The 13,498-nt window shown below is 39.3% G+C and overlaps 1 protein-coding gene across 3 annotated transcripts in view; it reads left to right on the top strand.

The window, feature by feature from the left end:
* Mpp7 (MAGUK p55 scaffold protein 7) overlaps positions 1–13,125 on the top strand; it is a 225,124-nt gene extending 211,999 nt beyond the window's left edge. For all 3 annotated transcript variants that reach the window (XM_052157097.1, XM_052157098.1, XM_052157099.1), the window contains 4 exons: positions 4,900–4,993; positions 6,066–6,174; positions 8,181–8,324; positions 10,289–13,125. In XM_052157097.1, the coding sequence (XP_052013057.1) occupies positions 4,900–4,993; positions 6,066–6,174; positions 8,181–8,324; positions 10,289–10,468 (527 nt within the window). In that variant the 3' untranslated portion in view covers positions 10,469–13,125. The remainder of the gene's footprint in view (positions 1–4,899; positions 4,994–6,065; positions 6,175–8,180; positions 8,325–10,288) is intronic.
* Positions 13,126–13,498: the final 373 nt, after the last annotated feature.

Consider the following 13,498-nt stretch of genomic DNA (forward strand, 5'->3'; position numbering starts at 1 on the left):
TCATAATGCAAGATATCATGCAGTGTGATGGTGTTTTTAACGAATACTAACTCTAGTAAGTGCTGTTATTCTTGGGCTCAAATCTGATATGTATTTATCAGAAGGTTCTGTGGTAGTTAGGTAGCTACTGCAGAAAACGTCATATATTTCCAGTGTTGCTGTTGTTAGGTGGTTTTTTTCTCACTCTTTTAAAATCTTTCTATTAGGTAAAGGGACACCAGCAAGTATCAGCTGCAGAAATAATAAATGAATTTAGCCCATTTTGCAACACAGAAAAAGTACTCATTTAAATAATGTTTCTGCTCTTGAGTATATATCATCTAATACGCACTCAACATAATATTTTCCTACTGTGAAATGTATTGCTAGTTTTCATGATGGAATAAAATCTATCAGTGACTAATCCTACTTTTGGAAAGATTGTGACATTCCATTAAGAACAACACCAGGTCTTGGTGCTCTGTAGGGAGGAATAAGAAACTGTTAAAGGGACTTTGTATTATAATATATTTGCTGGCTTGGTAAAGGGAATTAGTATTTGGAACATAACTGAAGCTATTTGGCCTTAAAAATGCATTGCTTCGGGACTGGCATGATGTCTTAGCAGGGAAAAGAGTCTGCTTCCAAGACTGGGAGCCTGAGTTCGATCCCTAGGACCTACATGGTGGATAGAGAGAAACAGCTCCAGGCAATTATGCTTTTACCCCTCACATGTACACTGTGGTATGCATTGTTACTTTTCCCAGTTCTTAGTTTTCTGTTAAACTTTATTAAAAGATACAGTTGAAATACGTAGACTGGACATAGGTCTGTTGTAGCCTGTTCCTGCATATGTGTCAGCATTGTCACAGGCACAGTGAGGATTTCCACTTCAGCAATGTCCATGCCCTTACCGGGCTTTCCCTCCACCGCCTGTCAAGCACCGCTCTGCACTCATCACTGAGGACTGTTGTAAAACTTGGTGCTTTATGTTGAATTACATAGTGAAAAACAATCTGTCTTTGCACGTTTTTATTTAGCACAAATTAACAATGTCTCAGACATCAGCAGTTCTTGGGCAGCATTTTTTGGCATGGAAATAGCTGCGGTCTAGCTGCATACTCACCTGGGCTACTGCGGTTCCTCCACCACCCCCACTTTTGTCTATTAACAAATGCAGAAATTATGGTGAACTTGGTGTACAAGAACTGGGTAACACATGGGCCTTTATTTCCCTTGACCAAACAAGTAGAGGGATGGCGAAACCATATGCATAGCATTTTTAGAGCTCACGAGACAGGGTTGGGGTGTGCATTGAATTGGGAAGAAGAGAAACGGTTTGCATACCAAGGTCTTTGAGTGTTATCACTTTATTCCTGAAGAGTCAAATTTCCTCATCACTTCTTTCTATGTAAAGAAATTCTTTTCTGGAATAGTCTGCAATGAGCATTGGATTGTTTCAATTGAGAAGGTCTCTACTTTGCCACTTTTTCATGAAAGATAGTTTGAATGATAACTCATTTCTTTCAGTTAGGTTAAAATGTTAGTTCATAGATGTCATGTTTTAATTTACAGAAAGAAGCCTGAGGTGGTTGAAGTTATCATTCCCCATACTATTCATGTTCTAGAGGCTTCCAAGTTATGTTATCACCACTGGGGATTTAGCATTTGTGTGTAAATACTTAGGCATGTTTTGGCTTTTTAAGACCGTATTTTGGGGATCTGTTGGACTCATTTCAGTGTTTGTATGTAGGGCCTTCCTTTTAGACCTCTTCATGCTTTACCTCATAGTCGTTCACAGTCTGAATTGTATTGCTCTGTCTTTAAGATCACTGGCTTTCTTTTAACCTTTTTTTTTTTTCTTTTTCTCTGTGTATCCCTGGCTGTCCTGGAACTCACTCTGTAGATTAGGCTGACCTTGAACTCAGAAATCTGCCTGCCTCTGTCTCCCAAGTGCTGGGATTAAAGGCATGCGCCACCACGGCCCGGCCCCTTTTAACCGTTTTTATACTGATGAGCCTTCTAGTAGTTTGTTCCTGTCATGTTGTATCTTTTTAGTTATAGACTTTCTACTTACTCATCCATAGTTTGTGTTTTCATGGTAAATTTTCATACTTTCAGTGCAGTTCAGATACATTTTCCTTCCTGAAGCATAGTTATAATAGCTGCTTTAAAGTCTGATATTCTAACCTCTGGGCCCTTCTGGGGATTTTATCTGTTATTGTTTTCCTTGAGAATTGGTAATGTTCTCTTGTCTCTTTTATGTTGTATAGTTTGGGTCTACATTTTTATATTGTGAATATGTTAGTAGCATCTCCTAATCTAAATTCTGGGGACTACTCGTTCATTTATTCTATAATGTGGTCACAGCTATGTTATATTTAGACCCTAAGTTCCCTTCATTTGTGTGTGCTGTGGTTTCAGTGTGCTCTGACTCAGAGAGGAGTATAAGGCTTCTGTACACATCTTAGTTGAGTTCTATAAGCCTTTCCCATTGTGTGAGCGTGTGTGCACACGCACTCTTGTTGTGAACACACGTACTTCTTTCTCCATTTTTTAGAGGTTGGACCAAGATCTGTGTGTTCTAATCATACTCACATCTTAAATTCCATTGGTTTGAATCTGAACCTTTTATACAGGTGCAGAAGTTATTATTAGATTACTGTTGATTTCTAAAGAGAATTAATGTATTCCTTTCACATTCCCAGTCCCATACACACACACACACACACACACACACACACACACCCATATACTCTGCTGATTTCTTAACTTACACCCACCCCTACACACCCACCACACCTACCCCTATGCATCCACACATACCCACACACCTGTACACCCTGTTGATTTTGCTAAGCAGTTTTTTGTTGTTGTTGTTGTTGTTGTTGTTGTTGTTGTTGTTGTTGTTGGAATGACAGGGCCTTTTTCAAGCCAGGTGCAACTGCCCAGTGACTCAAATGCTAGGACATAAAGGTCTCCAAAAGTTAACTGGGGACGGTGGCTCTCAAGTTTCCTGTCTCACACCTGTGAGTGTTAAAGACTACAGACGCAGAGAGTAAGTGAACTGAAAGCTTCTTTGCTTAGAAATATTAAGGAAAACTAAAAGGCATTCCCATAAGTCCAAGGGTTCTGAGGTAGAAGAAACTCAGGAGCGGCTTGCCTTGGGCTTTTCATGGGACTGTGGCAGGAACTGACCAAAGACTGGCATGGCTCCTATTGAGGTTGGTTCATTCTTTGCATATGTTGGGTGGAAGCCACTGGAGGGTCCCTAGGGCAGCCAGATCAGTGATGAGACTTTGTTACATGCGGATCATCCTGTCACGGGGTGAAGCCCACCTCCCATTTCGGACTCTGCCTTATTAACTGCTGGTCTTGGCTGTGTGCTCTCTGTCGCCAAGGGCTGGCTTGCCACCGTCAGCCCTGCGGCCAATCAAACTGTTCTTTGTTCTCAGCACTAATGTGCCTAGCTTGCATTTCACCAAGGGGAGGTGACAGTGTTAGCACAGTCACCGAGATGTAGCCTCGGTCTTTCATAACTGTCATCCCATCCTTATCTGTGGGGTGATCTGGAGGAGTCTCTTTTCTTCATTGGAAGCCACCCTTCCCCACAGTCTAGACATTTACATTTAGCTTCCGTAGAAGCTTGACATATAAGGGATCTACAGTGCCTCGCACATGTTCCCCAGGGCTTCGCGGGAGCCAGTCAGCCAGCAGCCTGCAGACACTGACCTTGCTTCCCAGGGCCCCTGTCTTTTTTTTTTTCTTACCCGCTCAGCTTGGCTGTCTCTACCCAGCTGCAGTCTCTTATTTCTCTTCCTCCATGTTACCCACCACCCTTTTCGCCCTAACATTTCTTTTAAACCCATCATGAGTTTTCAGCATAAAATCTGTGACTAGTTGTATCATTTTCCCTAACTACCTACAGGATTGCCCTTGTCTGGGTCCAGTACATCATAGCCTCTAAGAAACAAAGTCAGCCTTTCCCCAGGCAGATTCCCTGCCTTCCAGACCCTCCCCCATTTTTGTGAATTTGTTTTGGTTTGCTTTTTTGGTTTTGCTTTCCAAGAAAGGGTTTCTCTTTCTAGCCTTGGCTGTCTTGAGACTGTAGATAAGGCTGGCCTCAAACTCACAGAGACTCACCTGCCTCTGCCTCCGGAGCTCTGGGATTAAAGGCATACACCACCATGCCTTTTTGTTTTGTATATTTTCAAGGTGCTCAGATAATTGTCAGGGGTCCAGGGTTTTGACTGTAAGAGCAGGAAGGGGGACTGTAGTAGGGTTTCACATACATGTCCACAATAGAAAGCATTGTGTTTTGTCTTTAACTGCCCTATGTTTCTGTCTCTTTATAACTCACAAAAAAAAGAAGTAGGCAACATTATCAAAAAATTGCAAGCTGAATCCTAGATTAAGATGCTCTTCATTACTTGGCAGGAGTTGGGAATAACACCTGGAGTTATTTGATTTCATGTAGTCAGTAAAATGGAGCAACACTGAAGGTCTGTATATGCTGTACACTCTGTGGAGAAGGCTGTGCCTTCCACCTAGTGAACAGTATGATTACTTCAGCAAAAAAGATGATATAATAAGCCAGTTATTTGCAAAAGAAAGGTCTTATTCTGGGGTGGATTAAAGTCACCACACATGACTACTTTTATGTATTTACTTGTGTTAAAGATTCTCCAATGGCGTGAGTAAGGACCAGTCCTGCAAGGCAATCAGATCTTCAGCCTTCACATTGTAGCAACAGTGGGAACATCTGAATTTATATTCCTCTGCATTTTAGCAACTAATTTGTTTTTGTTTTTCCTGTGTGTTTTCAAATCTTGTGTAGGAAACTGATTTAATGTACTTGATTTCTTTTTAATACTCTAACTTATTTAGACTTTTTTCAACTCTTTTTCTATCAAATTACAGACACCACTAGAGCAAGAAGGAGCCAGGAGAGTGATGGTGTGGAATATATTTTTATTTCCAAACATTTGTTTGAGACAGATGTACAAAATAACAAGTATGTGAAATTTTTGTAGATTTTTTTTTTCTATTCCTGTTGTTCTTAAACTGGTGCCTGTGTATCTACTTTTAGACAACTTGGTCCCTTCTATATGAAACATATTTCACTTATTAGAGTAATGTTAAGTAAAGCCCTTAAAAGAGGAGGTTCCGTTAGCAATTACATGTTCCTATCTTGTTTTTTTTTTTTTTTCTTTTTTCAGTACCAGGGAGCTGCTATGTTTCTGTTCAGCTAAGCCTGTAGGTTTAGCTTGAGGGAAACTTCGCAGTGTGTTTCTAGAACTTTTTTCCAGTCCAGTAATTGAATCTCAACATGTAACTTGGGTAGGACTTTATTTTGAATGTTAATGGGTAGCGGTATGATGTGTTTTCCCCGTAATCTTTTTCATACATACCTTGGTCTCACATGAATTCTTCACAACGTTGGAATACAGCCTGTGTGCCGGACTACTTGTTGAGCACACCTTCTGAGGCCCTCCACCCAGCTCCGACTCCACCCTCCCCCAGTTTTCCATTGCTGAGGTGTAGCTACTTCAGGGCATCAGAGGCAGGGTGTGTTTTAACGCAGTATTGTGGGATTTTATTGAAACATCAAAATGCTTTCTTCAAGTTTGGCCCTACGACTGTGTTTTTATAGCACATAATCGCTGCCCTGGTCCCATTAGCCGCCTCCCAGCTCCTGTAGCTGCAGTGCCCAGCTCTGTTACTCTGTAGTGTGCAGTGAAATTCCAGTAGTTTCTATTGTTTGGCTTATTCAGCCTTTTATTGCATTGCATTAGTTCTGAAAGGGAGTGATGGAAAGCATTAGCACCCCGTAGCTCCAAAGTACTTTTTTGAGCTTAAGTGTAACACAAGCAAGTGTTACTGATTTGAAAATGTAGAAGATTTTTTTTTAAAAATTGACATTTGCCGAAGTGCTTGGCTCTGTTTATTTTATTAAACCCAGCAAAAAAAAAAAAATTTTTTTTACACATTCAGCAAAAATATCTTTTGCCTATGAAGTATAACACGCCGCCTGCTTGTTTCATATTTACAGACTATTCTGATGAGTGTCTTTTAATTTTCTACAGGTTCATTGAGTATGGTGAATATAAAAACAACTACTATGGTACAAGTATAGACTCAGTTCGCTCTGTCCTAGCTAAGAACAAAGTTTGTCTGTTGGATGTCCAGCCTCATGTAAGTAAACAGAGCATTGTGCAGTTCCCTGTGAACCTCCTGCGGCATCTCAGAATGAGCTTCATATGAGATCTGCTTATTTAAATGTAGGTTGGGACATTTGGGGGGGGGGGAGGCATTATGTTACCAGAAAAGTAGATGGGTAGAATTCCCAAGGTCAATGTTTGTATCTCTTAGTTTTACTCAGTCAAGTTCTCAGGCTATTACATGCCTTTTTTGGATCTTTTAATAATGTATTACACTATTTCATACGTAACATATTTGTGTTATGTATTATTCTCAATGTTTATAGTCTGAAAGTGGACATTTTAGACCGGTTTTCTTTCTCTGATTTAGGTCTTGGACACAATGTAAACAATTAAATCCCAACCGAGCTATGAGGCACTGTTCAATACTGTCTTATCTGAGATGCCATAGGAGATTTTGTATCACCCTGGGGCCTCTTATGGAAACTTTGAACTAAGAAGGCCAGTGGGTGAAAACATTCAAGTCCTTATATCAACGCCTCTTAGGGATAGAGAAGCTGGAGTAAGAGAATTCTTAACATCAAGTTGGTGGCTGCCTCCTGACCAGGCCCCTGGAAGAAGTGGGGGTATTCCTGCTTATCTGAATTCCTGCTTATAGACTGGAATGTATTTTATCTGCACCTCTGAGCTTTCCCAGGCCTGCCATCCTCTTCCCCCTTCCCATCCTCACCACCCCCACCCTCCCCCACCCTCCCTTCTCTCCTTAACACATGGAGCCTATCTACTTAATCTCATAGTGGGACTCTGGTGAGGCCCTCTTGAGGAAATCAGTAATATCTCTCAGTTCTGACCCTTCTGTCAGTTTCCCTTGACTACAGTTCAGTCTGCAGAAGTCATCACTTAAAAACCCAGGTGTGAATTGTAGGAGGCAGAGAAGTCAGAGGTAGGGACCACCAGGAGAACACTACCCATACAATCGACTAGGCAGGACTCATGTGGACTTACAGAGACTGAAGCAGCACCATCCATTGCCCCTGCATGGGTCTGCTCCTGGGACCCTTTCATCCTACTGGGCTGCTTCACCTAGCTGCTCAGCCTTGATAGGAAGGTCTATGCCTACTCCTGTTGTAACTTATTTTGCTGTCTTTGGTTGATATCCTTGTGAAGTCTGCTTTTTTCTTAAGGGAAATAAAGGAGGGGTGGATCTGAGGGAGAGGAGAGGAGTGTGAGAAGTGACTCAGGAGTGGAGGGAGGAGAAACTGGTTGGGATGTTTGGTGTGAGAGAAGAATAAGTTAACGAAACAAACAGGTGTGGTGCTACACACATATAATCCAGAACTCAGGAAACTGAGGCAAGAGCAGTAGGAGTCCAGGCAGGCCTGGCTGCATAGTAGGACCCAGATTCCAAACAAAGCTAAACAAGACACTTGAGGGGGTTGGGGTGAGGGGTGCTGGCAGCTCTCATGTAGAACAGAGGCTACAGAGACTGTACCTTTAGGCTGCTTAACAGAGAATGTAAAAAAAGATAGCTTCCAGACTGGAGGTTACCAATCATCACATCTTTTAGAAGTGTGATCTAGAACCTAGTTTTCTGAAGTTTTTAGCCACTGTTTCATGTTAGTGATGGTTAATTTCAAAGTATCTAAAGTAAAAGTTGCATTCATCCTCTAGCTGCTATTCAATGAGATGATCACCCTCATTGTCAAGAACAGTTTGAAAAATAACCTGTTTAATTAAAGAATAGTTTTAAGAAAAAAAGAAGGGAGGAGTGGCCCCTGGTTCTGAAAAGACTCAGTGCAACAGTATAGGAGAATTCCAGAGCAGGGAAGTGGGAAGGAGTAGATGGAGAAACAGGGGGAGGGAAGAGGGCTTATGGGACTTGGAGGAGTAGAGACCCAGAAAAGGGGAAATCATTTGAAATGTAAATAAAGAATACATCGAATAAAAAAAAAAAAGAAAAAAAAGAAAATTTCTCCTTACAAAATCCAGAATGAATGAGATTATGAAGAAATATGAAAAAATATCTTCTCTTCCTTGCAGACAGTGAAGCATTTAAGGACACTGGAGTTCAAACCTTATGTGATATTTATAAAACCTCCATCCATAGAGCGTTTGAGAGAGACAAGAAAAAATGCAAAGATTATTTCAAGCAGAGATGACCAAGGGACTGCAAAGCCCTTCACGGTGGGTGTCGCGATCTTAGTCACCATGCAAATAGCTCCTAGATACTTGTACACAGTACTTAGGGACACTGTTATAGATGAAGTTGTGATCCAGAACGCTGAAAAGGCTTAGTATGTGCATTTTGATTGATGACACTGTAGATTCTTCTTTCTATGAATTGATGTTTGTGTTACATTGACTTAGAACTACTTTGTAGAGCTGGATATAGAGAGTAGTGTCCCCTGCAATGCCCAGCACTCAAGATATAGGGTCATTCTCTTCTTTCTTGCACATTTGAAACTAATATGGTTTACAAAGCAAGAGTCTGTGCCTCAAACCAATAACTGCAACGATAGTATTAACCACTGTGTTTTAGGGCTTCCTAGTATGCACCAAGCTTTAGGTTTATTTCCAATGCCACCAAACAAAACAAAGAAAAAGTATGGTATTACACATGCATACTGATTTTTTTCTAAGCCAGTCATTTATATAAGAGACTACTTAGCTTTTAATTTTATTTAACCTTTTTAAAGCTAAAAGTCTCTAAATAAGTTTCTGTTAATAGTCTATTCAAAAACTAATAATTTGCTTTGTTGCCTTATATTTTATATTTTAACACAGTAAAAAGTAGAAACCCCATTTGGGTCATAGGATCAATGTCCCCTGATGACATTCATATTTTATACGAGTGCCATTGGATGCTGTGGCTTCAGATGTCTGTGGCTGTCCTGATATTAATCTCACCAAATGAAAGTAAAGATCATTATTCAAATTCTTTAGACAAATTATTCAAGGTTTATTTTCTATCAGACAAGGATGTCTCCCTGTAACAGGGTTTGAGAAAATAGTATGAAACACAGGAGAAGGTGGGATTTATATAGCTAAAAATACCTACAAGACTAGGGGATTTTCAGTGGTTGGGGGATTTCCAGAAGAATTTTGGTTTCATAGGAACTTAGCTGAACATTCCAAAATTATTTAACAGAACATCTTATCTTACCAGGGTAGAGATCAGGATGGAGGGTATGGAACATAACAAATTCCAGAAAATGGGTTAAGACCTAGTCAGGTTTACATTTTATAGAAAACAGGAATGAACTTATTTTGGCCATGTAATAAGATGACGTCTGATTTTAAGATAGAGTCAGGCTGGCCCATCTGTCATTGACTGTTGGCAAGCCTTTCTTTGTTTTTGTTTTCATTCTTCTCAAATTCTACCTTTATAATAAAAAACTAACAAATAAATATTAAACCCTTTTTTTCTTTCATCTAATTAGCTTTCCTTTAGTCTTTGTTAATCTGGGAACTATTGATTTTAGTTATAAAGCATGGGTCTTGATTTTGATTTCCAGTGTTCACTGTTTGTTCTAAAAGGGTGACATTTGTCCTTAAGGGACAGATGCTGTCACATGTTGCTAGTTATTTTAAGTTGTTGAGCACTGAACTTATCTCTCAGTAAAAATAATTCATAAATGATGGCATAGTCTGAGGATGTGGCTTATACTTTTTAATGTATTGTCCTGAGTTTTGTACCTAGCTAAACTATCTCCTGGCATTTACAAATTTATATGGTTCAACTAGGCTTTTGAAACATTTCTACTGGACCATAGAAGGGGCATTTGAACTATTGACCTGTAATGCTTTCAACATTAAGAAAGTAGTTTGTGTTATCCATTACTTCTTGTGAACAAATATAAATAGCCAAGCCAGAGCGTCAGTCAGCAGCACCCTCCCCCCAGATATCCATGACAATGGTAATGTGTCCATGTAATGGTGAGTTAGTTATCACCCTGAAGGACGTTCAGCTAAAGCTGATGTTAGCAGTACAATCCTCTGAAAAAGCAGTGAAGGTGATTTTGGTTTTTTACTTCGTTTAAAGTCTGAACACATAACAGCTTTAGGTAAAGTCATTATAGAATGTTTTCCTTTATGTGAAATAATGCAGTTGCCTGGTTACTTAATTTGTTATTACTTGTTTTTAATAGGAAGAAGACTTTCAAGAAATGATTAAATCAGCACAGATAATGGAAAGTCAATATGGTCATCTTTTTGACAAAGTCATAATAAATGATGATCTTAATGTCGCATTTAATGAGCTAAAAACAACATTTGACAAACTAGAGACTGATACCCATTGGGTCCCAGTGAGTTGGTTACATTCATAACTCAGGAAAATATCCTCACTTGTCTTTTTGCAGAGTTGCATGGTTAGATCAACTACCATGTTTTTGGTAGTTTTTTTTTTTTTTTTTAATAATTTGTATCACTGTCACAGATGTAAAGTCTTCAATGTCAAAGTCAAAATTTCAGTGCTGGTTTTGTTTATGTCTTTTACAGCCTTATTTGAAGCACATAACTGTACACTCTAAATCAAAATTTGCACAATGCTGTAGTCTTGGCAAAACTTGTATTTCCTGGTTTTCTTTATCACTTCCTGGCTCTGATAGAAGAGGCAGTATGTATCAGAGTTCAGACCTCACCTGCACTCCGGTGCACTCCCAGCCTTTCACTTTGCATGCTCTCCATTGAAAGCATGGGCTCGGCAGCCTTGAGCAGATCCACAGATTCAACTGAGCTGGAAATAAGACCCTGCCCTTAGAAAATATATTCTTCATGTGCACATCCTAAAACAAAGGGGAAACTCAAATCTTTTCTTGAGGAAGTAGCTCACATACTATAGCTTAGTAAATCCTTATGGGTACAACTTGGTGATGCTGCCAATATTATATAAGGCAGAATCTGCTTCTCCTGTTTAAGTTGAGGGTCTCACTGTGTTGTCCACACTAGCCTTGAGCTCAGCCTTCTTTTGCCTCAGCCTCCCACATCGGGCTTAAAAACAGACTTAACTGATGTTATAGATGTAGATAAAAGCCTTCCCTCAAAGTTTAGTAAAAATGGTGTGTCTTAGGGCAAGAAATGATCACACAGCACCTCTTGCTTTAATCTGTCACTCTTCAGAAGACATTTCTAGAGTCAGAAAGTTTTCTTTTCTTGCTTTGGAATTTCTCAACAAATTATAAGAAAGAGCTAAGTATTTGAAAACATGTAACATGAGTTAGAGCACAGTGAAGGAAAAGGTGCTCATGTTTCTGGTGTGCAATCACCACACATGAAAATTGTTCTAAAGTGTGTTTTAGAAATCTTATATTGTGTTAATTTTTTGTCAACAAAATGATGAACACTGGCCAGATTGCATCTTAACCTATTCCAAAGGAAGATGGATTTTTAAATGTTTCTATGACATTGTTCCTTTTTTCTATAATGCTTTAGATCTCTAGCAAGTTAATAATTTGCAAACTACAAATATTCATAGTTCAATCATAGAGCAGGTTCCTGCCAGTCCTCTGAGCAGTGCAGTTTAGCCATTGGAAGACTCATCACATCTATGACTCGCATACAAAAAATTATTTTTGTTGCTTTGTAAAGAGTTTAAATGTTATGTTTAAAGAAAAATAAAACGTAGGAAAATTTTATATATTTGTGAGATATTTGAAAGGCATATTTTTAAATTATCAAATGAGGTTATTCATAAGATAAATTGTATGTAAAGATATAATTTAAAATAGTAGTTTTATAAGCAAGGTCAACATTCCATGTAAATATTGGACCTTTGGCAGATAGGTTCACACACATGTTACATGTTCACTGCTGTTTGGTGGTATATATGGCTAGCTTTCCTTAAGACAATGTCAAATTTCTGTGTGAAGCAGAAACAAAAAAAGTCTCTAGTGACCTCATTACATGTTCAAGCCCACAGTCAAGTCATTGGACTAATGAACACAGTCCATAGAAGTTCTGTGTTTATTAATTAAAGCAATGCAGCTCAAACGCAGATAGGAAGGCTACTGGATTCCTATTCTGAAATCACTGCCCTGTGTGGCCTGTCTAAAAGCACAAGTCTTAAAGAGTTGGTTTGGGTCGAATATTCTGTCCTTGGGCAATGCCTATACTTCTATAAAGCAATTTTCTATACAATGATGAGAAGTGTGTCCAACATAGGACATTCTCGAATACTTTAGGTATCCCATGTTCATACCTCAGATATCTTTGCTGATTGTTTTTTGTCATCTGGTGATTGTTGCCTTCATTTTTTATTTGGGGGTAGTGCTTGGGAAATTTGGGGTAGGTAGTGAAGGTGATGGAATGTCATGAAAATATAAATGTCTGTACTTGTTAGACCACAGCCAAGCATCTTTCTTTAAAAGCTAAATTAATAAAAAAGCAGTTTAAGAAATCAGGTGGCATGTGGCCTTACCCGTTCTATTTCTTGATGCTCACAAAGAGATTTAATTAAAACATATAAGCCAGGCCAAGAGAAGGCTGCTGGTACCTGCAGCAGCTGGCCTTGCTGTGCTCTCTGACCTCAGCACTCCCACCATCAAGGAGAAGAACACTTGGCTCCTAGCTTTCAACAGCTTGTTTCTGGGATGCAGTGCCAGCCACTATTAGGAAAACAGGGTTTCATTGTTTGTCCATTTAAAGTTGAACCTGGTATGAGGTGCAGTTTTTCTCCCCCACCTCCCAGTTAGAGTGGCCTAAAAGTCAAGAGAGAAATTTGCAACAATAGCCACAGCTTTACTGAGTAATATGGAAACTTGGCATGTTTAAGGCTGACATTTCTGGTACTATATAATCATCAAGTATACCTAAACTGTAGTAATTTAAAGTGAGCAAACATGTCAACTCAGACTTAGAAAACTATGGAGTCAAAAATGTCCCTAAAGATTCAGATTTTTATTTATTTTCCTTTCGCCTGTGATGGATTTATAGATAAATGTAATGGAAAGTTTTTTTATCTTAATAAAGTATCTTCAAACAATAATATCTGCTTGAAAGTTGTTCAGCACTCGAATACGCTATAATTGTTCTGCCCTGGGTTGCTTTTTCCATGGTGGAACAAATTCCATCCTTTGGTATGATGTAATTTATTTGATCTTTCTAGGCCTAAAATTAAACATTATATTTCTCTTCAAATAATGCTTTCATCAAGATTATTGGACAGATGGAATTCACTGTTCTTGGTCTGTAAGTAGAAGTTGAAGATGTGCAGATGCAGAATGGGATGGATAGTTGGGCAGACAAATGGAATGGGTAGTTGGGAACACCCATTCTCACCTTCTGCTTGCTTTCCCTGCTGAGACTCTGGATGCTACATTCTCCTCGTGATCCAGTTCCACAAGCAGAACTTGTCATCT

Source organism: Apodemus sylvaticus, chromosome 14, assembly GCF_947179515.1.
Source record: "Apodemus sylvaticus chromosome 14, mApoSyl1.1, whole genome shotgun sequence".
In the NCBI taxonomy this organism is placed as follows: domain Eukaryota; kingdom Metazoa; phylum Chordata; class Mammalia; order Rodentia; family Muridae; genus Apodemus; species Apodemus sylvaticus.